Source organism: Chlorocebus sabaeus, chromosome 5 (genome assembly GCF_047675955.1).
Source record: "Chlorocebus sabaeus isolate Y175 chromosome 5, mChlSab1.0.hap1, whole genome shotgun sequence".
Lineage (NCBI taxonomy): Eukaryota > Metazoa > Chordata > Mammalia > Primates > Cercopithecidae > Chlorocebus > Chlorocebus sabaeus.
Genome location: NC_132908.1, coordinates 54,032,453 through 54,060,422, shown reverse-complemented (window position 1 = coordinate 54,060,422; position 27,970 = coordinate 54,032,453). Strand labels below are relative to the sequence as shown.

Genomic DNA, 27,970 nt, shown 5'->3' with positions numbered 1-27,970 from the left:
AGGACTCTCCAGCTCTTGGATACAGCATTTTAATGCCAGTGGGCCTTTAGGACAGGGAGGAGTTGGGAGCCAATCCCCATCTCTGTACTCCTAACCCAACTTCCACCACGCTGGAGGAGACACCAGGGTTCCAGCTGTGAGCCTGGTGCTTGCTTTCTGGTTCAAGCCCCATCCTGACGTCCTTGGAGACTTCTAGCTCAAGCTCTGGAGGAAATCCACCAGCAGGTGCTCAGGGAAGCCGAAGTCCATCTGTAGCAGCAGGAAGCCCTGGAGGGAGGGGCGGGAGGAGAGAGGGGCAGGCTGGGCTGACTCCCAGGCCACCAGAAGGGAGCCAAGCTGGTGAAGTCCCCTCTGCCTGTCTCCCCAACAGCCCCCAGTCACCCTGGGAATCCTGTCTGGGCCTCCCTCCCCAGGAACAGGGACTGGTGAGGGGCTCTTTGTACTCACATCTCGAGTGATAATCTCAGGGTTGATGATGTCGAAGAGGCTCAGGCCTTTGCTGTTCATGAGGGCTGTAAACACAGCCTCAAGCCCTGGGGCAGGGGACAGAACCCCAGTCAGCTCTTCTTGGGGAGCAAGGCTGGCCTGAGGCTCTGCCACCCTGGGCAGTGGGAGATGCTGAGACCCCTTTGGACCAATATTCTGTAAACATGTGTTTCAATTTGACTTAGAAGAGTGGGCAAGTGCTTTTGAGGAGGAGGAAGAGCAGAGTTGGCCTGGTGGTAGGGCTTGCCACTCTACTGCCAAAAAAAAATTCCCTCTGTCCCGAATTTGAGCTCACAACCCATTCACAATGGCCACATGACCTGCAGTTAGCTGAATCTACCTACCCTGCTAGGAAGGACGCTTTCCCACACAGCTTCTCAAGGTGTTCTTTGCAACCACACAGAGTGGTCTCCTTGTAAGTAGTTGTAGGAACCATTTAATCTGCACCCCCTAGCTTTAGCTTCGTGGTTCAGATGGGGGAAAATGAGGCCAAGAGATGCCAAGACACACCACTAGGATCATTCCAGTTTCCACGCCCTTCCTCTGCTACCTAAGCCATGTGGACAAGCAGATATTCAAAAGGAAGGCATAGTCAGCTCAGCATACTCTGTGGGGAACAGAGCAGAAAGCTCTCAGCAGAGCCTTGTCCAAATTATCCCCAGCACATGCGTGCTATGGTGTCTGAGAATCTACCATTCGAGTCACCTCAGAGGGATAAATATTCTACCATTTCAAGGTCAAAAGGAAAATTGGGAGTCATCAAGTTCAACATTCTTGTTTTACAGAAAGGGAAACTGAGGTTCAGGACTGGGCTAGAACTAGGTCTCAGCCTCCCAGCCCAGGGCTCTTTCTGCTATATCAGGTTGCTATTAGGAGACCTGCATCCTGAAAGTGGGTTGAACCATCCCACGGGGTGGCAGAGATAATATTCTGCAGGTAAACCAAGAACAGGGTTCTGTGCATCTGGCCGAGTCATTGGCGTGCAATGACACCAGTAGGGAGAAGGAAGGGGGCCCAGACTGCTAAGTATCAATGACTGGGAAGAGGGGCACCTGGAGCTCTGCCTGGGAAGGGCCCACAAGGTGAAATGGGAAACTGTCAGGCTCGGCACCCGGTTTCCCCTCCAGCCCACACTTACGAGACATGACCTCAGGGATGCCCACAGTGGTGATCATTGACTGCAGGAAGCTCTGGACGGACTCGGAGCTGCTCTGCCAATCAGAGGCCCATAGTGAGTGCTCCCTGGAGCATGGAAATGACCCGCAGGGCAGATGCTACACGGCCTAGACGAGCATTCATCCACATGCCCATCCGTGAAAACAGTACATCCAACCCACTCCCTCTTCCTGCCCCAGACGGTGCCCCTCCTGAGTGGGCTTTCCTTCACCCTGGGGAGGCCCAGGATTGCTAGCCCATTCCACAGAGGGAAAATTGAGGTCCAGGGAGGGGCTGCTTGGCCAGTACTCTTCTGCCTAAACCCCAATCCATACCACCACGCTCTCATTTTTGCAAAACAAGGGCTCTCCCAAAAGACATGGCAGGGAGAAGAAGGGTCACAAGAGACACAGCATGGACCATCTGGTCCAGATTCTTTTGGTCTGGTTGCCTGATTTCCTTTAGGGCCCTCTGCCTGCTTTCTTTAAGGCAGGAGGTCCCACAGGACTTATTTCCCCCAGTCTATCCAAGACCACCTACCTCGGTCAAGTTGGAAACAGTCTTTGGTGTAATCCTGAAATAGAAAATAGATGAGAATTTGACCCACCATTGGGCCCCCTCCTGTAACATCTCCTGGGAAAGAAACTCTAAGAATAACAGCCAGTGCGTCTGTCTCATAGCTCAGGCCCTTTGGGGCAGCTCTTGAGATTTGCTATTCTCTTGAGATTTGCCAGGCCTTCACTTGGGCAGTGCTCTCCTCCTGCTAGGCCCTCCCTCCATTCCTCCTGGTGCCCCTTCTTCCCAATGAAGATTCTGTCTAGGTAGGGTCTTATCTCCCTGCAGTCAGGCCACATGCCTCAAGGGGAAGGAGCCACATTTCCCCACCAACACCCTATGCTGTGCCTGACTCCAAGGGACCAGGGAGAGGTTTGCGGAGTCGACCAGCCCCTCTCTTCTCTGCGGCACATACTGGAAATCCAAGAGGCTTAAGAAGAGCTTTTTCTTAGAATAGGAGGCCTGGACGGTAGTCATGATATCCTGGGGAGAGAAACCAAATTTGCTGTGAGCTTAGGCTCTTCCCGAAGCAGAGAGCAACCCTTCTAGCTCAGGGCCCTTGATTCTTTCCACTGAGGGACCGGAAAGGCATGGGTGACACGGGAACCAGGCTTAGCTACTGCTCTTCTGAAAACCGAGGAAAGTTCCCCAGCACCTGTGGCTTTGGGGTTAGGACCTGAGAAGTCATTTCCTTTTTCTTTTTGTTTTGTTTTGTTTTGTTTTGTTTTGTTTGTTTTTGAGACAGACTCTCGCTCTGTCGCCTAGGCTGGAGGGCAGTGGCACAATCTCAATTCATTGCAACCTCCACATCCCAGGTTCAAGTGATTCTCCTGCCTCAGCCTCCCAAGCAGCTAGGATTACAGGTGTGCGCCACCACGCCTGGCTAATTTTTGTATTTTTAGTAGAGACGGGGTTTCACCATTTGGCCAGACTGGTCTTGAACTCCTGACCTCAAGTGATCCACCTGCCTCAGCCTCCCAAAGTGGTGGGATTACAGGCTTGAACCACTGCGCCCGGCCCACGTGGGCACTTTCTCTCCTGGTTTCTGACTTATCCACATCCCCAATAGTTTCTTCCTGTTTGGTCAGAAATCACGGACCTGGGCTTTCCCGCATACCTCACTCCCTCCACCTCCCAAGTGAAACCATCATTAAAGTGAGGTGAGGCTTCCTCCACTGGCGGTGCTACTCCAAATGTGGTCCCTTAACCAGCATCGTTCTCACCACGCAGAAGGGAACGTGTGGGAAAGGCAGGCTCTCAGGCCCCACCACAGACCCATCAAACCTGAAACCCTAGGGGTGGGTCCAGAAGTCTGTGCAGTAATCTGCTGACCACCCATTTTTGATTTCATAGCACTGGGCACAATTAGTAGTTATATAGTCTTTTGTTTGTCTAGTTATTGTCCCTTTCTTCCCATTCGACTGTAAGTTTCATGAGATCAGGAACCATATGGTCCCGGCTCACAGTAAAACCTCAACAGATTGTTGAAAATGAATGAGGCCGGGCACGGTGGCTCATGCCTGTAATCCCAGCACTTTGGGAGGCCGAGGTGGGCAGATCATGAGGTCAGGAGATCAAGACCATCCTGGTCAACATGGTGAAACCCTGTCTCTACCAAAAACACAAAAATTAGCTGGGTGTGGCGGCACGTGCCCGTAATCCCAGCTACTTGGGAGGCTGACACAGGAGAATCGCTGGAACCCAGGAGGTGGAGGTTGCCAGTGAGCCGAGTTCACGCCACTGCACTCCAGCCTGGTGACAGAGCTAGACTTTGTCTCAAAAAAAAAAAAAAAAAAAAAATAGAAAGAAAGAAAATGAATGAATGAATGAATGAATGTGCTGGGGGTGCAGAAACTACTGGCTCAGGTCTGAATGTGATGTATGGCCTTGAACAAGTGTCCCATTGGTTCTAGGCCTCTGGAGCGCCCTCTGCAGTGAAGCGGTGGGCGCAGCTGAGGTTTGGAGGCTGTTCCTGCTTTCTGTCACTTTAGCCAGGGCTCAGTTTGATGCCTCCCCAATCCCACAGTCCTTCACCAGCACCAGCCATGTCATCTCTTCCCTCCCCTAATCCCAAAGCCTCTGTGGCTTTTAATTTCTCCTTCTGGTCTTTAAACCTCCATGAGATAGTCTCAATGTACCTCCTAGCCTTCACCCCAAAACAGCCCTTGTCCCTGGCCACACTGGGATTCCCCTCCCCTGGCCATATTTGTGTTTTTCCCTGGGCCACGGCACCTTCCCATGGCTTTCTCCCTGCCCCTGAGATCCAATCAAAACTCCCTTCTGGAAGCACTCCCTTCAACTCCAACACACACACACGTCCTAGTGAACACAGATTTCTAAAAATCCTTTCTGTACACAGCCAGACTCAAAAGCCAAAGGAGAGGTCTTCAGGAGGCAGGAACAAGGGCAGACTCCTAGGAAAGTTGGGGGAGGGGGAATGAAGTGCTTTGCAATGAAACAGGACATTCCAGGAAGGGGGGATGAGTTTGGGTGAGTAGGGGGCTAACAGGTATTTGTTATAGTTTTAAAGACTAATTTCAGTCAGGCCCCTGAACCTTCCCCTAGGACCATCTGCACACTTCTTATAAAATCCAGTAGGCTAGGCACGGTGGCTCACACCTGTAATCCCAGCACTTTGGGAGGCCAGGTGGGTGGATCATGAGGTCAGGAGTTCGAGACCAGCCTGGCCAACATAGTGAGACCCCGTTTCTGCCAAAAATACAAAAATTTGCCGGGTGTGGTAGCACGTGCTTATAGTCCCAACTACTTGGGAGGCTGAGGCAGGAGAATTGCTTAAACCTGGGAAGCAGAGGTTGCAGTGAGCGGAGCACTCCAGCCTGGGTGACAGAGTGAGACTCTGTCTCAAGAAAAAAAAAAAAAAAAAAAAATCCAGTTTTAGCCAAAGAACCCGGCTAAGTCAATTTGGCAAGAACCCCCTATTCTCGATATGTGATCACCCTTGAAATCTGATCAGATTCCTCTACCTCCACCTCCCGCTAGATGTTGTCTGATCACCCTGTCTTCAGCTGGAATCCTGTTAGGTTGGTTTTAGCCAGAATCCCCCTTAGCTCTGATGTTTTCTCTTAGTAATTTTCCATCCCTGATCCCATCCTGCTCTGTGGTTATAAATTCTCACTTGCTCATGTTTGAAGTTGAGGCCAAGCTCTTCCACTACTGTAAGCCCTGCCGTAGTGGTTCCTATACCTGTCATGAGAGTCCCAAATGGTCTCTCTTACCATGCTTTAACATGAATAATTTTTTCTTTTTCTTTTCTTTTTTTTTTTTTTTTTTTTTTTGAGACGGATCCTTGCTCTGTCGCCTAGGCTGGAGTGCAGTGGCATGATCTTGGCTCACTGCAACCTCCGCCTCCCAGGTTCAAGCGATTCCTCTGCCTCAGCCTCCCAAGTAGCTGGGACTAGAAGTGTGCACCACCATGCCCCGTTAATTTTTGTATTTTTAGTAGAGATGGGATTTCACCATATTGGCCAGGCTGGTCTTGAACTCCCGACCATGTGATCCACCCACCTCGGCCTCCCAAAGTGCTGGGATTACAGGCGTGAGCCACCGTGCCCGGCCGAATAATTCTTTTTTAACAAATGCTCAATGTTTCAGATTCTTAACAACAACAAAAAAGTAAATAAAATAATACATATCCATCCACATGAGAAAGCCAAAAGGAATAAAACAGAAAAACAAAAAGGAAAATAATACAAAAATTAAAGAGATATTTAAAAGGCTAAAGAAACTGGGCACAGTGGCTCATGCCTGTAATCCCAACACTTTGGGAGGCCAAGTTGGGTGGATCGCTTGAGCCCAGGGATTCAAGACCAGCTTGGGCAATGTGGCAAAACCCTGTCTCTACAAAAAAAAATACGTGGAGGTACACATCTCTAGTCGGGAAGCTGAGGTGGGAGGATCACCTGAGCTAGGGAGATCAAGGCTAGAGTGAGTACTGCTGCACTCCAGCCTGGGCAGAAACAAACAAACAACAACAAAAAAGAACGGCTAAATACAATGTGCTATCCTGGATCAGATCTTGGAAAAGAAAAAGATCTCAGTGGAAAAACTGGGGAGTTTCAAATAAAGTTTAGAGTTTGGTTAACAGTCGTGCACCAATGTTGATGTCTCCGCTATGACAATGTAGCGTGGTTATGTAAGATGTGAACAAAGGGGGTAGTGGGTGGGGGGCATATGGGAACACTCTGTATTTTGCAACTTTTATGCAAATCTAAAGTTACTCCAAAATAAAAAGTTTATTTAAAAATAATAAAGCACCAGAAGGAAATGCGCCCAGTAACCACATCGAAGGCCCCTGGAGAAGGGGGTTATGGTGACAGTGGTTTCCTTCTTTCTATTTTTCTAATATTTTCCACAATGTGCTTGCATTGTTCTTGTCTTTAATTCTGAATGTATTAAGAAATATTGACCAGGCACAGTGGCTCGTGCCTGTAATCCCAGCACTTTGGGAGGCTGAGGCGTGTCAATCACTGGAGGTCAGGAGTTTGAGACTGGCCTGGCCAACATGGTGAAACCCTGCCTCTACTAAAAATTAGCTGGGTGTGGTGACATGCGCCTGTAGTCCCAGCTAGCTACTGCGGAGGCTGAGGCATAAGAATCGCTTGAACCGGGAAGGTGGAGGTTGCAGTGAGCTGAGATTGCACCACTGCACTCCAGCCTGAGAGTCTGTCTCAAAAAAAAAAAAAAAAAAAAAAAAAAATTGAAGATATTCTAAGAGGCCTTAAAGATAATACTGATCCTTAATTCCTTATTTGCAATGATAAAATCAAACAGGATTTGAAAACTACAAGTTTTTTCTTAAGTTTGTTGGCAAAACCTGGCCATTGTCTAGGAAGCTATCTGTAGTATTGCTTCATATGAGGAGAAATGCCAATTGAGGCATTTGAGGAGAATTGATTGTGGGGTGCCACCCCACACCCAATTGGGGTGTTCCGTAATATATCCAGTGTCTATACACTATACTACTTTTACAAATTCACAGAAGTTCTGAATTTGGAAACCCATGTGGCCCTAATGGATGGAGGGTTGTGGACTTGGGTAACAAACACCATTGTCCACTGCTCAGCTTAAGAAGGAAAATATTGGCCGGGCGCCGTGGCTCACGCCTGTAATCCCAGCACTTTGGGAGGCCGAGGTGGGCAGATCACTTGAAACCAGGAGTTTCAGACCAGCTGGGCCCACATAGCGAAACCCTGTCTCTACTAAAAAATACAAAAAATTATCCGGGCATGGTAGCACATGCCTGTAATCCCAGCTACCTGGGAGGCTGAGGCATGAGAATCACTGGAACCTGGGAGGCAGAGGTTGTAGTGAGCCGAGATTGTGCCACTTCACTCCAGCCTGGGCAACAGAGTGAGACTCTGTCTCAAATAAATAAATACATAAATAAATAAATAAATAAATAAATAATAAAAATAAGAATGAAAAAAATATGCTTGGCATGGTAGCTCATGCCACCAACTTAGGAGGCTGAGGCAGGAGAATCACTTGAGGCTGGGAGTTTGAGAATAGCCTGGACAACATAACAAGACCCTGCCTCTAAGGAATTTTTTCTTTTTTTTTAATTAGCTGGGTGTGGTGGTGTTTGCCTGTGGTCCCAGCTACTCAGGAGGGCTGAGCTGGGAGGGTCACTTGAGCCCAGGATTCGAGGGTGCAGTGAGCTATGATTGTGTCACTACACTCCAGCCTGGGTGACAGAGTGAGACCCTGTCTCTAAAAAAATAAAAACAAGAAAAGAGAGAAAATATTACCTAAGCTGTGGAAGCCACGTGTGCACCCCTCGTTACTTGCATGATGTGATTTTGATTGTTAAGGAGCCAAGTGCAAGAGACAACCAGTGCCGGCAGAGGTGGTGAGAAGGATCTGGAGGCTTCAGAGGTCCCCAGGCCCCTGCCCATCTGTGAGCCAGGTTACCCCACCACCACTCTCCCTGCACCCGCCTCACCTCTTCAAATGTGTAAGCTACAGAATGTTGCTGGTCTGGGCGTGGAAAGAGGAATTTCACCATCACTGAAGAATTGACCACGACTCCCTTGTTTTGGCAGGAGATCTTGGGCATCTTGAGGCAGTGGACGGTGACTTGGGCCTGGCTGGGGAAGCCGCCGACAACCTGCGAAAGACAGGGGTCCCATGGCCAGGATGGGGGCCCATCAGGGCAGCAGCAGTCCTTGCCCTCAGAAATGGGAAGGACAAAGCTGGCTTGGGGCCCCAGGGCTGGGGAAAAGGAGGCAGCCTGGGGTAGTACCTGGGCCCCAGGCTGTGCAAATTAGGACTCTCGTCCTCTCTGGGCTTCAGTTTCTCATCTGTGTGCTAGTGAGGCTATTCCTACCCTGAACTCCTCTCTCAGGATGTGCTGAGGATGCCTTCACTTAGCCTTCCCAGCCTCACTTTCCTCATCTGTAAAATGGGGATAATCATAGATCCTACTTCATAGGGTTGTCCTAAGGATGAAATGAGATAATCTGTGGAAAGATATTAGAACAGGACACGCTGCATGGTAACCCTCCGAGGGAAGCTGCTGTAACAGCTGGGCTAGGGGTGGGGATAGAGCAGAGAGTGCAGGAGCTGCGGGCCGTATCTGCAGGAGCCCAGCATTTTCCAGGGCATCCCAGAACAGAAGATAAAACTGCATCTGAGGAATATTTAAAGGAGAGACACACCAGGCTGTGGTACAAGGGGATCTGACCTAGTCAGTGAGGTGGGAGAGGCCATCCCTGAGGGGGCAGGAGGAGGAGCAGATGGGATGGGGGAGTGCAAACCATTCTGGCAGAGGGGACAGTGGACAAGAGCCCTGTGGAAGGAGCATGGCCAAGATAAGGAATGCGCAGGCAGGGGCTGGGGAGTGTGGCCTGAGGACCTTCGATTACAGCCTGTGGGACTGGGCTCAAGGAGACCACATGCCCCAAGAAACCACCGAACCACTGGATACACAAGAAAAGGTTTCATTAAATACATAGCTGAGCTCAAAAGAAAGAAAGGGGCGGCAGGGTGCAGGGGCTCACACCTGTAATCCCAGCACTTTGGGAGGCTGAGGCAGGAGGATCATTTGAGGTCTGGAGGTCAAGACCAGCCTGGCCAACATGGTGAAACCCCGTCTCTACTAAAAATACAAAAAAATGAGCCAGGCACGGTGGTGTGCACCTGTAATCCCAGCTACTCGGGAGGCTGAGGCATGAGAATTACTTGAACCCAGGAGATGTAGGTTCCAGTGAGCTGAGATTGTGCCACTGCACTCCAGCCTGGGGAACAAGAGCGAGACTCTGTCTCAAAAATAAATAAAATAAAATAAAATAAAATAAAATGAAAATCTCAGTCGGTAAGTAAACAAATAAGACACAGCTGTAAAAAGAATTAATGAACTAAAAAGATACTTGAAGAAATCATCCAGAATTTAGCGTAGAGATAAAAGAGATGGAAAACATGACAGAGCAAGTAAGAGACACGGAAAACGGAATGAGATGGCCCGGTGTGTGTCTCACGGAAATATGAAGAGGTAGAAATGGAGAAAATAGGGATGGGGCAATCATGGAAAAGAAAGTGACGAATAAATTTCCAGAGCTGATGGGCCAGGTGCTATGGCTCACGCCTGTAATTTCAGTGCTGAGACAGGAGAATCGCTTGAATCCACGAGGTGGAGGTGCAATGAGCTGAGATTGTGCCACTGCACTGCAGCCTGGGCTACAGAGCAAGACTATCTCAAGAAAAAAAGAAAGAAAGAAAAGAAATTTCCAGAGCTGATGAAAGATGTCGTCAACTCTTAAACTGAACAGTTACACTGGGTGGGATACAACTAGATGGAGAGGTAGACAAGATGAGAAAATGCAGGATCCTGGGGGCCGTGGCAGAGCACTTAGCCTGTATCCTACACCAGCTTTAAGCAGGCAGGTGAATGATCAGTTTTATTTCTTGAAAAGAGTTTTCTGACTGCTGTGGGGAACAGATTGTAGGAGGGTATCAGGACACAGGGAGACCCACCAGGAGCTACAAATGGGTCCCCACTAGAGATAATGGTAGCCTGGCCTGGGGAGGAGGTAGAGACAGCGAGAACTGAAAAGACTAGAGATAGGACATCAAAGGAACAGGACTCAGACAAGAGGCTGAGGGAGAAGACCCGATCGGGACCTGCCCAATATTGTGAGTTTCGTATGTGCAGGGAGAGAGACATCACAGAGCCAGGGAAGGCTGGACGGTCTGAGTTCAGAAGGGAAGACGGGCCATCCTCTGTTAGAACAGGAGAAGGGCCACAGGAAGGCGCAGGTGTGGGTGAGTGGGTAGGACTGGGAGCGGAGACATGCGGGGGAAGTTCTGTTAGTGGCCATGCTCAACTCTTGGGAAGTAGGTTGTGTGAGGAGAGGGAAGTGGAAGGTAGACAGGAAGGGGCAGCTGGAGATCTGAGGAAGGCAGGGAAGGCCTGAAGAAGTCATTGCAGTGGGTGGGGAGTGAGGTAACCAGAAAGCTGAGAGGGGCTTATTCAGAAAGCATGAGGTCCATTTGAGGTAGGAGATCATGGGTTCTTAGTGGAACCCTGCATTGAGGAGTGGGATTATGAACATCATTGCCACTGGGCATAGCAAGAAGAGGCTGCGACCCGCAAGGAGCTTGCCTGAAGTCAGCTTTGGGATCCGGAGTAATCAAGTCACTTATTGCTGGGGCCCTCTGAGCCCGGAGTTGATCCTGAGGTTCCAGCCCCCTACAAGTCCCTATGCTTGGGTAATAGACCAGAGAATGGAGCATTATCTTTGGGGGCAGTAGAGCTGGGCTCAAACCCAGCCTTGCCATTCACTAAGTTTCCCTGTGTGTAAAACGGGGATGGTCTGACTGCCCCACTCATAGTGTCGGTGTGAGCACTGAAGGAAGTCACACTCACTAAGCGCTTCGCTCCATGCCAAACACCCTACAAAGGACTGTGTTTGCTGTTATAATTGTTGTCATTGGTGTTGTCATTGGCTGTGTGGGGGCTCTTGAAGCCAGAGCAGGATTGGGGTACGTGAGATAAACCCCACACAGGGGCAGGGGCAGTTACCTCCTGGAAGATTTCCTGGTTGGTGTTGAAGCCCCAGGTCTCCAGCACTGCCTGAAAAGAGATGGGGAAGTTGGCGGGTGGACGGTGTAAAGGCCACTCCTCAGAAGAAAACTTTGCAGGGACCAAGTGCAGTTTCAAGGACTGGACCCCTCCTCAGACGCAACTCCCAACCTCCCAGACAACATGTGAGATGCTCCGGGTGGGGTGTGGGGCAGGGAACCCCTGTCCCGGCTGGAGGCCTGAGTTCTGCTCCCCACTGTGCCCCACGCAGGCTGCGTGACCTTGCGCAGGTCTCTTCCCCTCTGTGGGTCTCAGTTTCCTCATGAGTTCAATGACAAGCATGCCCTGGAAACGACCTAAGCATTTCTAGTACAGTATAGGTGAAGAGTACAGGCTTTGGGGCCACCTCTTACAGGCTGTGTGATCTTCAGTAAGTCACCTACCTTCTCTGAGCTTTGTGGTTTTTTGTTTGCAAAACAGATGTAACAGTACTCATCTCACAGGATGAGTACAACGAGACAAAGTGTAGCAAATATGACTGTACAATAAATGTAAGACTAATATCATCTTATATTTAATGCACAGTTACTACCTGCCAAGTTATATCTACACCTAAATCTATTGATCACTCTGTCTATCTATCTGTCTCTCCGGCAACACATAGTTGACTCCAATAAATGCTGAACTTCATTAATTTTTTTGAGGTGGAGTCCTACTCTGTCACCCACACTGGAGTACAGTGGCGCCAATATAGCTCACTGCAGCCTCAACCTCCTGGGCTCAAGTGATCCTCCCACCTCAGCCTCCTGAGTAGTTGGGACTATAGGTATGCACCACTGTGCACAGCTGATATTTAAATGTATTTTTATTTTTGTAGAGTCAGGGGTCTCCCTATATTGCCCAGACTGGTCTTGAACTCCTGGCCTCTAGGGACCCTCCTGTCTCAGCCTCCCAAAGGTTTGGGATTACAGGCATGAGCCACTGCACCCAGACTGGATTTTACTGCCATTGCTCCAGCTTAGGTGGTCCCTAGTTCTTTTGCCTACCCGCGAGTTTCCGAGTTTCCTCCCTCCTCCCCATGCGTGTGCATACACACATATACCACATGCCATCTGGATTTCCTAGCAGCCCCATCCACTCACCTTGAACTCGTCTCCCATCAGGCTGAGCGTGAGGCGGCCATCTTGAAAAGCTACCTTGGCCAGGGAGTGGAAGACTTGCTCGGAGAACCAGAAGTACAGCATGCGGGAGTCCCCCAGCAGTGCGGGCGAGAAGGTAGGGAGGGGGAAGTCCTCCGAGACATTCTTATAGATGAAATAACCCTGGAGGAAGCCAGGACGCTGGCTGGACCCCGTGTGTCCCTGTTGGGCTCAGGTCCAGCTTCAGGGAGATTGGGAGAAGCCCAGAGTGGGACCTGGGTGTGCGGGGAGGGGTGTGGCACTTTTTCATGCTCTTTTTTCCCAAGTCTGTCTGTCTGGGTAGGTAGAGCCCTTCTAGAAGGCTGGTTCAGAGCATGGCACTTCGAGTCCAAGACTTAGGCTGAAACCCAGCTCTGCTCTGTACTGCAGAGGACAGGGCAGGGCCCTGACCTCACTCAGCGTCCGTGTCCTCGTCTCCAATGAGCTAGGCTGTGTAAACGTGGATGAGTGCCCAGCCATGTGAGCAATCTAATTATCTTTTTTCCCAATCTACTTCCAGGAGAATCTTGGAGTCCTCCTGGACTTAATCACTTGTCTGTCCTGAGTTCTATAGTCCAGAACAGTGGGTAGCAGATTTTTTCTACAAAGAACCAGACAGTAAATATTTTAGGCTTTGCAGCGTATGTGGTCTCCGTTGCAATCATCTGCTCTGCCGCTGTAATGCAAAAGCAACCACGGGCAATACGCATGCCAGTGGGCATGGCTCCATTCCAATACAATGGAGCCCCAGAGTGCAGAGTGCCCAGAGTGCAGATGGGGAAACAGAGGAAAGAGCTGCACCCAGTTTCCCCCAGCGGGGCTTTCACTCATTCAACAAATACTTCTGGAGTGCCCACTATGTCTCAAACACCGTGGGAAGTGAACCAGACAGATGTGGTTCCCGCCTTCACAGGGTTATATTCAAGTAACGACATTGGTCAGGACAGCTGGTGACCATGGACCCCCAGCTCCCACCCCGCCCTAGCTGACCACCGGCCCTGCCCCTGCAGAGGGCAGTCCATTGACCATCAGCTCCTGGAGGCTAAAATCAGGAAAACAAGCTGCTGCCCAGTCCCCCGCCCCTCTAGATCATCCAGCCCACGGGTTGTGAACAGGCTTCAGGAGTGTCCATGAACCTCCAAAATGATCCTTCTGTTCAGTTTTCCGGGGAGAGGCTCTGTTACAAAGATGGCTGAGTCTGCCCTAAAATCTTCTCCCATCTCTCCCTCCATTCTGTACCACTTAATTTTTAGCTGGTCTCAATATTTAGCTGAAATAAATTCCTCAGCTTTCCTTGCAGCTAGAGTGGGGTCCTGCGATCAAGTTCAGGCCAATGGGCTGTGAGCAGAGTGGGTGTGGTGGTCAGGCCAGCCAGCCAGGACCCTGGGATGAGGCCGCACCTGGGGCTGGCTGAGAACCCAGTGGAAGGGGCCTGCGTGCCTGACACCCTGCAGCCTCCAGATCCCCCGGGACTGCAGATGTTCAGACCGCAACAGAGGGAAATAAATGTCTATTGTGTTTAAGCAGCTATTATTTTGGATTTTTGTTATAGCAGTAGAACCTATATCCTAAGTAATAGAGGGTCCAAAGCTTTTGTCAGTACCCCCAGAGGGGCCACAATCCACTGCTGTAGAGGATGACAGAAGCCAAATAAGTCCTCTAGGAAGAAGCTGGTGCTTTGCTGGGATCCTTGTAGTGGGGAGCCCTGGTGCCTGCAGAGAGGGGTCGGGGGCACGTCACTGTGGCCTGCCCTCCTCACAGCATCAGGAATGCAGAGGAGCGCCCCAGGACTCTTGGCTGCCATAAGGTTGAAGCTGGGGGACGGGGTTGTCAGAGCACAGGAAAGGACCAACTCCCCTGGGGAAGCTGGGCCCTGTCCCACCCTCCCTCAACTCCTACCTTGTGATGGGACTCCAGGTAGGAGGCTGTAATGATGGGATCACCTGTCAGGGAAATGTCCACCCCGATGTCTCCATCTGAAAGGATACTGGCTGCAGGAGGAAAAGATCAAGGCAGGGCCTTAGGATGGGGGAACCGCCCTGAGTCACCGCTCCCCTGCATCCACACAGCTGCCCAAGCCTCCAGCCTCAGTGTTCCCCTCTATAAAGTGGGACTTGGGTGTGCGGGGAGGGGTGTGGCACTTTTTCATGCTCTTTTTTCCCAAGTCTGTCTGTCTGGGTAGGTAGAGCCCTTCTAAAAGGCTGGTTCAGAGCATGGCACTTCGAGTCCAAGACTTGGGCTGAAACCCAGCTCTGCTCTGTACTGCAGAGGACAGGATAGGGCCCTGACCTCACTCAGCGTCCGTGTCCTCGTCCCCAATGAGCTAGGCTGTGTAAACGTGGATGAGTGCCCAGCCATGTGAGCAATCTAATTATCTTTTTTCCCAATCTACTTCCAGGAGAATCTTGGAGTCCTCCTGGACCTAATCACCTGTCTGTCCTGAGTTCTATAGTCCAGAACAGTGGGTAGCAGATTTTTTCTATAAAGAACCAGATAGTAAATATTTTAGGCTTTGCAGCGTATGTGGTCTCCATTGCAATCATCTGCTCTGCCGCTGTAATGCAAAAGCAACCACGGGCAATACGCATGCCAGTGGGCATGGCTCCATTCCAATACAATTGTATTTGCAAAAGTAGGCAGCCAGACACATTTGGCCCACTAGCTGGAGTTTCCAACCCCTGGTGCAGAACCAATGTGAGGGACGGAGCACAGATGGGAGCATAAGTCCCCCTCCCTTCCTCCTCCCTCAAACCTGCATCAAGAGCCACGTCCCCATGAAACAGCTCCTCCGACCTCCCAGCCCCCTCTGAATTCTGTGGCTGCCTGGGTCAGTCCAGAGACTCCTACCTCACTCTCCCTTCCTGTTAGCTTTGCCCACCCGCATTCCCATTGATGGCACAGCTACCAGCATAGGGATCTCAGAGAGACAGACAAGGTTCCAGTCTAGGTGTATGCACCCATAGGAGTAGAGGGGAGGGGAGGGGAGGGGAGGAAGGGATTGGCCACTCAAGGAGACAGAACTGTGCTCAGCCGTTCCTGCATTGCTCATCTGTGCCTTGGCAGGAACCTAGGATGCCTGCCACGGGCCTGGGGCTGCCTGGAGCCTCCCCACCTGATACCCCACAGTGGCCCAGAGGACCCCTTCACCTGGAGTTCCACTGTTCCCTCACTGCCTCTGTTTACTGAGCACCTACTGTGTGCCAGGGTATAAGGAGCAGGCTGGCCACCTCCCTCTCCACAGGTGAGGTGCACAGCGGGAGGCCTTACAGCACAGCACAATAGCTGGGAGCGGGGGCTTAAGAGTTATGGAGGACCAAGGTTCAAATTCTGCTTCCACTTCCTAGTGGGGAGAAGGGGGTCCTCTCATCTCCAGAAATTTCTATTTCCTCCTCAGTGGAATGGGGGTTAGCGGTACCTCCCTCACCGGGTGGTTGTGAGGATTCCATAGCTAATATAAGTGTTTGGTATGCAGTAGTCCTAGGCATGATGGAGCGTCCACTGTGTGCAGGGTACCATTCAGGGCATCGTTCAGCAAACGATGGCTATTACTCTTATTATGATTGGCACAGGACAGTGCTTCCCACTTCTCAGACCACCTTCTTCTCTTGTCTGGCGTTCCTCTCCATGACCAGGGGCATCCCCACGGGACAGAGGATGAAACTGGGTCCTGAGTAGTTTGTTCTACACTGCATAGCCTGGTGGGAGGGCTCCCTTAACCCGAGGCCTGATGGGAGGGGAGGGAAGGGTCCCAGAAGGGCGGGGAGTTCCTGATCTCCACACTGCTTTCTTTCTTCCTCCTTATCTTTCATCAGATGTTTTCTCTACTTGAAATGTTGGTGACTGCAAGGTTCAGGGTGTTGGGTGACGATAATAGCAGTCATAATAATAAGGGTTCAGAATGAGCCAGGTATGAGGTACAAGGCACTATCTTATTTTACATACATTTTTTTCCCATGCAATTCTCACAGCCACCTTGTGGGGTAGATGCTATTATCACCCCATTTTTATCAATGAAGAGACTGAGATTCAGAGAGATTAAGTGACTTGCCCAATGTCACACAGCTTGTGAGGCTGCAGCCCAAAGGGGCAGAGATTTGCCAAAGCCTGCCCGTAACTAATCATCAAGTGTCAGAGCCAGACAGAGCCCATGGGACCTAGACAGGAGGAGTGATGGTCCCAAGGCCATGTAGGGCAGCAGATGGCTTTCTGGCTCCCACTGCTGTCTTCTGAGGCATGCAGACAGAAACACACTCACCAGCCCTTGTCTGGACAAAATCAGCCATGATGTTGGAGATGACGTTGATCTCTTTGCAGATCTGGGGCAGACAGAGCAGGTGCTTTCCAGGGAGGAAAGGAGGCCAGAGGAGGGGCAAGGCAGTGCCTCCTTCCAGCTGCGTGTTGGTGGCAGTGCTGGGAACTGGCACAGGAGACTGGCCACGTGGGGAAGGTGGGAGTGGCACTTTCTCAGGGAAGGGCAGGGAGGAAAGGACTCCAGCCTCCTGGGCATGGCCCTGGACCGCAGGGAGTCAGCCAGCCCCACTCACCTGTCCCTTCAGGACCAGCTTCAGGGTGAAGGAGATGAAGTTTGTGAACAGCTGCTTGATCCACCCGGGCCTGAGGGCAGCAAGCACCACAATAAGCCCCTGACCAGTCCTGTGCATCCATGGAGCGCCTACTGTGTACCAGGCACCATTCAGGGCTCTGCTGGCCCTGACTTGTGTAGCTCAGGAAGTAAGAATTATCACCCCCATTTTGCAGCTGAGAACGCGGAGCCTCAGACCCAAGAATTAACTGTGGCACCATCCCAGAATTCCTCGGGAGGGGCCCAGCTCCTGTGACGCTCACACCTGTCACATACATGAGAACATGTCTGGAGTCCAAATTCACACATGTGTCCATCTGCTCCAGAGGCAGAAAATGGCCTGAATAGAGGGTTCCTCTCCAGACCCTACCTACCAGTTCCCTTCTGCCTTCCAGGTTTGGCATTGGTTATATGACTAGGGTGTCTCCAAACCTCGTTATCTTCCTCTGTGCAATGGGGTTACCCACAGCTCCTTGACAGAGGGTGTTGGCCAAGACAAAAAGCCCCACCCTGGGAAGCAGGAGAGTAAAATGTCTAGGAACTCAGCTTCTGGGGTCAGAGAATGCTGGGTTCAAATCCTACTCCCATCACTCAGTGGTGAGCTGTGTGTCCTCAGCAAGTTACTTAGCTTGGCTGGAGTTTTATCTGTGAGCTAGTATGGTCCTTGGGATGCAGGATGCACTCTGTAGATACGAGCTTTCCCTTTCTAACCGCTCTGTGACTCAGTTTACCCATATATAAAAAGGGGATGATAACCGAATCTCTATCCTAGCGTTGGTTTTAAGGACAAAATCAATTAATTCATGAAAAGGGCTTGGAACAGTGCTTTGCACACAGCAAGTTCTTAGTAGCTGTTAGGTACTCGCTGTTGGTTATTGCGTTTTCCAGCCTTTGAGGGTGTATTGATGGGAAGGGGTAGGAAGTGACCCCACTGAAGGTATTGCTACCCCCAGGTTTGGCCACCCACAAGCGTGCCCTGTGTGGGGTTGAGCCTGGAGGGGGTCGTGGACATGCTCACAGGATGGGCACGAGCAGGAATGGGGACCACAGGGCGGTGTACTTACTCTCGCTCCCCTTGGAGATGCAGGAGCAGCTTATGGAAAGACAGGTAGCAGTCAGGGGCATCAGTCCTCACTCTACCAGAGTCACAGGCTGCAGGGAGACCCGACACGACCTCAGGGGAGCCTCCACTATTGGATGGTATCCACATGCTGCCCAGGCCAGCCAAGAGCTTGGCCAGCCCTTGGCTCCCCAACCCTGCAAACTTCCCAGGCCAGGCTTCCTTTGGTGGCCCCAGAACCCTCCACCTGCATAACCTCCCACTCTGCTGAGGACAAGCCCTGGAGTCCGGCTCCCACTTCCCCAGAGGATGCTGTACACATACTCAGTTGTGTGTTGATCTGGAGGTCAATGGCAGAGTCGATCTCGAAGTCAACGGACTGGTCAATGCCCAGCCTGGAAAGAGCCAAGGACCCAGGACTCTCATTTAGGTCTCCAGCCCAGAGAGGGCCAGGGCATAAGGCATCAGCTGACAGGAATGCTTACCCCCAGGCAGTGGTGTAGCCATACTTCAGGGTCCCCTTGAAGACCACAGACACGTTCTGAATGGAGACATCAATGGACTTGGCTTCCACCAGCTCCACCCGGCTGCTGGCGATGGACAAGTGGCTGATTTGGATGCTGGGAAGGAACGGTAGTGAGGAAGGATGTTGGGGGTCATCCAGGGAGCCCAAGGAGCGAGCCTCCAATTTTGCCTTAGTGAGGGTGGAAGATAGAATTATGGCCCCCAAAACGTCCGCCTCCTAATCCACAGAACCTGCAAATATGTTACCCAACATGTCAAACCCTGGGTACCGCACTCAACTCATGTTACCCATATGCAAATATGGTCAAGTTAAGGACCTTAGGGGTAGGTGTGGAGATGATCCTAGATTTTCTGGGTTGTCCCAATGTAATCACAGGCTGCTGAAAAGTGGAAGAGGAGGCAGAAGAGGAGAGGTGGGGGAGGGGTGACCAGGGAAGAATGCCCAGAGAGTCAACCCTATTGGGCTGAAGATGGAGGGAACCATGCTCACGGGGAAATTTATATCTAGAAATGCCTGTCTTTAGAAAAGAGAAAGATCTCAAGTCAATAATCAAACTTTCCACCTTAAGGAACTTGAAAAATAAGGGCACACTAAGCCCAAAGCTAGCAGAAGGAAGGAAGTAATCAGGATCTTAGTGCCTACGAATGAGATAATAGAAAAACAACAACAATCGGTGAAAACAATTGTTGGTTTTTCCAAAAGATCAATAAAATCAGCAAACCTTTAGCTAGACTGGCAAGAAAAAAAAAGACTGAAATTACTAAAAACAGAAATAAAAGCGAGGCCATAATTACCAATCTTACAGAAATAAAAGGAATTATGAGAGAATACTATGAACAACTGTATGCCTACAAATGAGATAAATTAGATGAAATGAAATGGACAAATTCTTAGAAATGTAAATGGTATGTGAGGAAGGGTGAAAATTGATTCGGAAGAGTATGGATACACTAGCAGAAGTCAAGTTAGATCAAAAATAGATTGGCAGGCCAGCGTGGTGGCTCACGCCTGTAATCCTATCACTTTGGGAGGCCGAGGAGGGCAGATCATCTGAGGTCAGGAGTTCATGACCAGCCTGGCCAACATGGTGAAATCTTGTCACCACAAAAATACAAAAAAATTAAACAGGCATGATGATGGGTGTCTGTAGTCCCAGCTACCCAGGAGGCTGAGGCAGGAGAATAGCTTGAACCCAGGAGGCAGAGGTTGCAGTGAGCTGAGATCGCGCCATTACACTCCAGCCTAGACGACAGAGTCTTACTCTGTCGCCAAAAAAAACAAGAAAATAGACAAAATGTTGCATGTCTACATCAAAACATCTCATGTACCCCATAAATATATATGCCTACTATGTACTCACAAAAATTAAAAATAATTTTTTTAAAAAATAGATTGGCAAAGACTTACAGTATAGGAAACAACCAGATTGCTCCAAATTCTTCTTCTTCTTTTTTTTTGTTTGTTCTTTTTTTTGTTTTGTTTTTTGAGACAGGGTGGCTCTCTGTTGCCCAGGCCAGAGTGCAGTTGTGTAATCACAGCTCACTGCAGCCTCGAATTCCAACGAGCCTCCTGCCTCAGCCTCTGGAATAGCTGGGACCACAGGCAGGCACCAACAGTGCCTGGCCAATTTTCGTATTTTTGGTGCAGATGGGGGTCTCACTATGTTGAACAGACTCCACATTCTTCTAAATGCTCTAATTTAGAATTAGACCGTACTACAATCTCCAATCCTCTTTCAGTTCTACAGAAATTTAAACCTCATACCAATTTTTTTTTTTTTTTTTTTGAGACTGAGTCTGACTCTGTTGCTCAGGCTGGAGTGCAGTGGCACGATCTTGGCTCACTGCAGTCTCTGCCTCCTGGGTTCAAGTGATTCTCCTACCTCAGCCTCTCTAGAAGCTGAAATTACAGGCTCCCGCCACCACGCCCAGCTAATGTTTGTACTTTTAGTAGAGACAGGGTTTCACCATGTTGCCAGGCTGATCTTGAACTCCTGACCTCAGGTGATTGCCCCACCTCAGCCTCCCAAAGCACTGGGGTTACAGGTGTGAGCCACCATGCCCAGCCTTTTTTTTTTTTTTTTTTTTTTTTGAGACAGAGTTTTGCTCTTGTCGCCCAGGCTGGAGTGCAATGGGCAATCTCAGCTCACTGCAGTCTCCACCTCCTGGGTTCAGTGATTCTCCTGCCTCAGCCTCCTGAGTAGCTAGGACTACAAGCATGCACCACCACGCCAGCTAATTTTGTATTTTTAGTGGAGATGGGGTTTCACCATGTTGGCCAGGCTGGTCTTGAACTCCTGACCTCAGGTGATCTGCCCGCCTTGGCCTCCCAAAGTGCTGGGATTACAGGTGTGAGCCACTGTGCCAGGGGTGGAGTCTCTTCTGGTAATAGCTACATAAGCTCCTAACACACTAACCTCCTTTGATGACTAAATTCTTGACCTCTGCACAGAATACAATAAACACTACCTGAGGCATTAGAGAGTAAGTGAAAATAGTCAGACTAGGCCAGGCGCAGTGGCTCATGCCTGTAATCCCAGCACTTTGGGAGGCTGAGGCAGGTGGATCATCTGAGGTCAGGAATTCGAGACCAGCCTGGCTAGCATGGTGAAATCCCATCTGTACTAAAAATGAAAAAAAAAAAAAAAATAAGTGGGGCATGGTGACATATGCCTGTGGTCCCAGCTGCTCGGGAGGTTGAGACAGGAGAATCGCTTGAACCCAGGAGGCGGAGGTTGCAGTGAGTCACGATCGTGCCACTGCACTCCAGCCTGGGCGACAAGTGCACAACTCTGTCTTAAAAACAAACAAACAAAAAACCCACAGACAACCCACAAACAAACAAACAGAAAAACCCAGCTGGACTGCAGGGGAGATGCCGGGTGGAGGAAGAGAACAGCGCAGGGTGCGTTTCCCCATTTTCACAGATTCTAGCACGAAGGTGGGCTCCAGCTTGCACTGTGAGAAAAGACAATGGGAAAAGGCCCTTTCAAGGTCTTGAACTCTGGTAGATCATAGTTTTTCTGGCCTAGAGAACCAGAGGACAGGATTTGGGACAATCACAGCTGCTGGAAAGCAGGGGGGAATACCATAAATGAGAAAGTCAGAGCAGGGAGCCCCCCCTCGCCCGAAATAAAAGGAGATGGAGGGAAGCCAAGGAATGGGGGAAGCCTCTAGAAGCTGGAGAAGGCGAGGGAATTAATTCTTCTCTATAGCCCCCAGAAGGAATCTGGTTCTGCTAACATCTTGATCTTGGCTCAGGGAGTGCCATGGTGGACTTCTAGCCTTTTTAACTGTAAAATGATAAACTTGTGTCATTTTAAGCCACTAAACTTGGAGTGATTTTTTACGGCAGAAAATAGGAAACTGATACAGAGGGCTTCCCAGAGGAGGTGACACCGGATGGAGGGTGGGAGTTTGGAAGATAGTAGGAGGCTCAGCTTGGAGGAGGCCTCAGCCAGGCACCGGGGGGCAGAGGTGGAGCTGCACAGTGGGAGAAGTGTTGGACCTGGGGTCTTAATGTAGGTCCAGCAGAGGATCTGTGTCGCCGGGGACTTGGTCAGAGGTGGGGCTCAGTGAAGGCCCTTAGGAAGCAAGCATCAGAGAGGAGAGACTGCAGGCAGGGAGGCCAGTGGGCCACATTCACTTTCAAACCCCTCTACCCTTGCTGAACTCTTCCCAGGGCCCGGCTTGAGCACATGGAATATGACACAATAGAAGCGGCCATCACGTTCCGAACACATGCTGTGTGGCAGGTACTGTGCTGAGAGTTTACACACATTTCCTCATTTAATCCTCACAGCTACCCACGAGGTGGTCACTATTGCTGTACCCAGTGAACTGAGACAGAAATGACTCAGACAGCTTATGTGGCTTCAGAAAACCTCAGCAGAAGGGAATTTGATCCTGGATCCATCCCACTCCAAATCCCATATTATAAGCCACTATGACACACTGCGCCTAGCAAGGAGAATCCACGTATATCTGGCTTTCCCCGTCTGTTCTGTTCTATCTTATTCTATTCCCTTTAGAGAGAAGAGAGTGGAGAATTCTCATTTTAGCCATGATCCAGCTTCATCTAATGTTAATCATGGCCAATCATATTTATGGCCAATCATATTTTTTTCTACCCCACCCATATATATTTGGGATAACAGTTATATATTAATGACTGTGACATCTAGTCTATGGCAGTCTGGTCTTACTGAATTATTGCTAATTTATTAAGGGTGCTATCTCTTTAACTTCTCAAGACGCTTTTGCCATGTCTGACCTCTTGCAACATAGGCATAGGGTAGCATTATCCTCTTTTATTTCTTAGCAACAGAGTCTTGCTCTCTCACCCAGGCTGGAATGCAGTGACGCAATCATAGCTCACCGCAGCCTTGACCTCCCAGGCTCAAGTGATCCTCCTACCTTGGCCTCCTGAGTAGCTGGGACTGTAGGCACGCAACATCACACCCAGCTAATTTTTAAATTTTTCATAGAGACAGGTGGTCTTGAACCCTGGTTGAAGTAATCCTCCTGCCTCGGCCTCCCAAAGTGCTGGGATCACAGGCGTGAACCACTGGATCTTGCCCATTACTCTTCTTTTCAGAAGCCTAAACTGAAGCCCAAGGTCGCACAGAGGGCGTGGCTGCGCGAGACCTGGGACGCCCCCACAGCACCCCCTAGCGGCAGTAGTCTTCCTGCAAAAGGCGAAGCGGCATCCCTGCACCGCCGGCGCCCCCTGGTGGCTCAGAAACATTTAGCAAGACTCCAGGCCCAATGTGCGCCGGTAGCAGAGACCACCACTGGGGAGCATGTTTAGCGGGGCTGGGGAGGAGGAGGAGATTGGCTTTAAGACAAAGACAAGGTCCCTGAACAATGTCTGCCCCACCCTTGGGGCCTCAGACCGACACACAGACGGGGACCCAGGCTCCAGGGCAGCCTGAGGTGCCAGGAAGGTGGCTGAGTTCCTGAGACTGAGCTGAGTTTGCACATGAGCTCCGCCAGGCTGCGAAACCTCTATCAGCTCCTGTTTCCGTATTTGTTAAGCAGGGCCATCCGGGCGATGGCATTATCCTCTTTTAGAGAAGAGGCTAAATAAAATATATGATAAAGATTAAGATAGGCCGGGCGCCGTGGCTCACGCCTGCAATCCCAGGACTTTGGGAGGCCGAGGCGGGCAGATCACTTGAGGTCAGGAGTTCATAATCAGGTCAACATGGTGAAACCCCGTCCCTACTAAAAATACAAAAATTAGCCGGGCGTGGTGGCGGGCGCCTGTAATCCCAACTACTAGGGAGGCTGAGGCAGGAGAATATCTTGAACCCGGGAGGTGGAGGTTGCAGTGAGCTGAGATCGCGCTACTGCACTCTATCCTGGGTGACAGAGAGAGACTCCATCTCAATCAATCAATCAATCAATCAAGATTAAGATAGATAAAGAGCCGGGCAGGGCCACCCGGGCGATGGCATTATCCTCTTTTACAGAAGAGGCTAAATAAAATATATGATAAAGATTAAGATAGGCCGGGCACCATGGCTCACGCCTGTAATCCCAGCACTTCTGGAGACTGAGGTGGGCGGATCACTTGAGGTCAGGAGTTGGAGACCAGTCTGGCCAACATGGTGAAACCCCATCACTACTAAAAATACAAAAACTACCCGGATGTGGTGGCGTGTGCCTGTAATTCCAGCTACTCTGGATGCTGAGGCATGAAAATTGCTTGAACCCAGAGACGGAGGTTGCAACGGGCTGAGACTGTGCCACTGCACTCCAGCCTAAGTGACAGAGGGAGACTCTGTCTCAAAAAATGAAAAAAAAAGAAAGAACAAATGTATGATAAAGGTGATGATAAAATTAGATATTGTTTGTAAAAGCACCTGGCCCACAACCGACCCTTGGCTGTTAACCATCATCCCAAATAAAGTCAAGATACTCATTTTAGGCTTGGGGTGAGGAATTGGTTGAGGCTAAGAGTTCAAGACCAACCTGGCCACCATTGCAAGACCTCTGTCTCTAAGAAAACAACACTTATAAATTTTTTCTAAAAAATACCTATTTTGCTGAGATCTCTCTACCCTCCCCTCGTATTCACCCCCAAATAAGACCTCCATCATCCCAGGGCAGTGGGAAAGGACCCTGTGAAGCCTGACTCTTAGAGGGGCTGAGAGGTTGATACACTCCAATAAATCCCCCAGGTCACCAGGGGATGGAGCGTGGGGGTAGGGGAGGTGTCAGGCTCTGGTTCCAGATCAAGGGAAAAGACCTGAGTTCCCCCCCACCCTCCCCTCACCCACTGACCTTCCTCCCTGTGGGCTGGGGGAAAGCCCCAGGCTGTTCCTCCCTCCTCCCTACCCCCAGCCTGGTCACATTCGAGGCCCAACTCACTTGTGCAACCCATACTTGACTTGGCCAAGGAGCATCATGGCCTTCTCGCCCGTGATATTTGGGTAGTTGGCTCGCTGGAAGGCAGACTGGATCACCTTGGCAGTCTCTTGGTTCACTAGAGGGGAGGGCAGTGGCTGAGGGGCTGCAGGCCCGTGCCAAACCCCCTGCTCCCACCCCCAAGCGGCCTTGGCCATGACTCAGCCTCTCTGGGATAAGGCTCCCCAGCAGGCCTTAAAGCTGAGGGTTTGGACTGGGCCTCCCTCTCAGTTTAAGGTCGATGGCAATTCCAGGGGACACAGACAGCTCTGACCCTGACCCCAGCTAGAGATCCTGATCATACCCTAGCCTCTGGATGCTGACACATGGGAACCCCATGATCCTAGTCAAATGGCAGCCCTGAGCCCAGCCACACACTAACCTTAGCCTCACCCAGACGATGCTGTGACACTCTGTAGTCCTGGGGGTCTATAATCCTGGCTCTTGAACTTGACGATATTCTAGTTTAGAAATTGTATCATTTAGCCTCCCTATACCCTTATTGTATTGAGCAAGAGGCTGAGGCCCAGAGAGGGCAGGGGAGCTGGCCAAAGTCACACAACAGTCAGTGACAGAGCCTCTGTCACCTGAGCTCATGGCAACCCCTGACTCTGGCCATAGAGTGACCCCCAACACCAAATATACACCAACCTCCTAATCTTTACCGCCTGACTCAACCCCCTAACCTGGCTCAGATCTGAACCTTAACTTGAACCCCAGTGATTCTGGGTCTCAGACAAACAGAAATCCCTACACCTGGCTATTTGCAACCGAGCTAGGACCTTCTCACCAAAGAACTTGACCTTGAAGGTGAGGTCAGGAGAGGGTGAGGACAGCTCCACTCAGCCCATTCCCTCCCAGGGCACTCCTCTCTCTGGGCTAGTGTGGCAGCCAGCTTCAGAGCTGGCTTCAGACCAGGGAGGCTCCTGGCATAGTGGGTGTCTGTGAAAAGACCCCTGGCAGGGCAGACAGATGCACTGATACTTACACACCAGGAGGGCAGGCTTGGTGATGCGGCACACAATGCCTGCCTTGTGTGAGGTACCTTTGGAGCAGGCGTGGACATTGCCCAGCAGGGCCAGGGTCAGGACGGTAGCAGCCAGCATGGTTATCAGGCAGTCGTGCATGAGTGGCCCGAGCCGTTCAGCCTGGAGCCTGTATATATATGTCCTCCCAGCCCCCATGGAACATGAGGCTCTTCCTGGCAGCGGGGTCTTCCTGGCCCCAGAGATTTACCTCCTTCCTGCCCAGCCCCGGTGGCCTCCTCTTGAGTTCAGAGCCAGACATTCAACAAGAGCACCCCAACTTCTCCTTGTCTCCCCTCAATCATCTGCACCATTTTTGCCATCCCTTATGTTATCTGGATAATTGCTTAATAGGTTTCCATGAATTCATTTATTTTTTACTTAAATATATCTAAGAATAAACTTTCTCTCTCAGTTGCCATAAATAGAGGCCGAAATACAATGACTATGAGAAAAAGACATTGAATTCTTGCCAGATACTGTTGCCCGGCAATGACCCCAAGCTTGAAGCCTGTTGTTGCATGTAAAGTAAAACTCAGTAGAAAAAGGGAGAAGGCTTCAAGAGTGCTAGAGAAACTCTAGCATGGACCTTTCCCTTGCTCTGATTTGAAAGCTTGAAAGGATAATGTCCTCACTGTAGTATTCCATGGCATTTGATGCTGCATCTGGGTACCCCAGAAAGAGTCTTCTATGTAGACTTTCCTTGATATGCATAAAATAACTCTGGGTGGGTACACAGCCTCTGAGATCATTGGCTGCCTCTGGGAGAAACAGGGTATCTGGGGGAAAGGGACGGAGCGGGGGGGACGTCTGTGGCATTTGAATTCTGAGTCATGTGAATGTGTTATCTTTCAAAAAATTACAACATACAGTACTTTACCTACAGCTGGGGCCAAGAACTGCCCTGCAGCAACTGTGACCAGATGGCCAAGCCCTGCCTCCTCAGAGCCCCTAGGAAGGAGCCAGGCTGCAGGGATGTGGGCAGGATGCTGTGCTCCAGGCAGGGCCAAGGAAACATGAGTTGGGATGGCCTTGCTCAGTTGCCTCTCAGGAGGTCCTGCCCTAGTCCCAAGTTTGCACCTGCTCCAAGCCCAAAGCTGCCCAGAACCACGTGGGGAGCCAGACTGACCCTCACCGTTTCCCAAGGCTCAGAGACAGAAGCTGATTGCCCCTGGGCACCAGCTCTCAGGTTCGTACCCATAGGCCTCTGGAGCCCCTTCACTGAGTGAGCATGTACCATCTGCCCTGACAGGGTCGGGGCTGGAGGTGAGCCCTTTAGCCCAGGCCTCCCCAGCACCCCGTCCGCCGATCAGCCTGAAAGAACTTCATTACCGGGCTCTATTTCTCCAGAAACGTGAGGACTTCCTGGCGGCTATTGTCTTCCTGGCTGTTGTTTCTCTTCCCTTCCTGGGGCCACAGAGGACAATGACCCAGGGTGCCCCTGACCAGGGTACTGGCGTTCAGGGTGGGAAACCCTTGGGATAATGGATTAAAAAAACAAATAAAACTAAACCAAAAAAACAAAAGAGCCTATCCCTTTAAACTTAGAATCCTGCACCTTAGACTCTTAAAACTTAGCTTACTAATCATACTAATATCAGCTATATTTTTGAGATAATGCTTTTTTGCATTATCTCATTTAATTCTTTTTATTATTTTTTAGTCTTTTTTAAATTGTAGTAGAATTTTAAAAATACTGATAAATGAAAACTTACCACTTTAACCATTTTAAAGTATACAATTCAGTGGCATTTAGTACATTCACGATGTTATGCAGCCATGAATTTAATTCCAGAACATTCTTATCACCCCAAAATAGAGCCCCACATCCAATAAACAGTCATTCCCCATCCTGCCCTCTCCCAGCTCCTGGCAACCACAAATGTGCTTTCTGTATCTATGGATTTGCCTACTCTGAACATTCCACGTAAATAGAGTCACACAGTGTGTGAT

At 50.3% G+C, this 27,970-nt stretch overlaps 1 protein-coding gene across 4 annotated transcripts; it reads right to left on the bottom strand.

Moving 5' to 3' along the window:
• Nucleotides 1–13: 13 nt before the first annotated feature.
• Nucleotides 14–26,597, bottom strand: CETP (cholesteryl ester transfer protein). Of its 4 annotated transcripts, XM_007993409.3 has the most exons (16): nt 25,981–26,368; nt 24,957–25,071; nt 18,542–18,676; nt 18,381–18,451; nt 18,061–18,148; nt 16,959–17,028; nt 16,670–16,730; nt 14,314–14,405; nt 12,379–12,558; nt 11,237–11,287; nt 8,159–8,323; nt 2,612–2,679; nt 2,182–2,215; nt 1,625–1,697; nt 448–533; nt 14–267 (listed from the first exon to the last, which is right to left on the bottom strand). In XM_007993409.3, exons 1-16 carry the CDS (start codon nt 26,174–26,176, stop codon nt 193–195), a joined length of 1,560 nt encoding a protein of 519 aa, XP_007991600.1. In that variant the 5' UTR covers nt 26,177–26,368; the 3' UTR covers nt 14–192. The 4 variants fall into 4 exon arrangements, 3 of the variants coding, with proteins under 3 accessions (XP_007991600.1, XP_007991602.1, XP_072871503.1); XR_497303.3 differs by lacking the exon at nt 1,625–1,697 and having other exon boundaries at nt 25,981–26,563; XM_007993411.3 differs by lacking the exons at nt 1,625–1,697; nt 2,612–2,679 and having other exon boundaries at nt 25,981–26,581.
• Nucleotides 26,598–27,970: the final 1,373 nt, after the last annotated feature.

Bases quoted from the DNA above. Each gene is read 5' to 3' on its own strand.
- CETP (XM_007993409.3), bottom strand. From the start codon at position 26,176: ATGGGGGCTGGGAGGACATATATATACAGGCTCCAGGCTGAACGGCTC. The intron at 18,677-24,956 runs GTGAGTTGGGCC...GTTCCTTCCCAG, and splicing joins GTCAAGTATGGGTTGCACAA to CATCCAAATCAGCCACTTGT. The intron at 1,698-2,181 runs GTAGGTGGTCTT...TCTGATTGGCAG, and splicing joins CTGTTTCCAACTTGACCGAG to AGCAGCTCCGAGTCCGTCCA.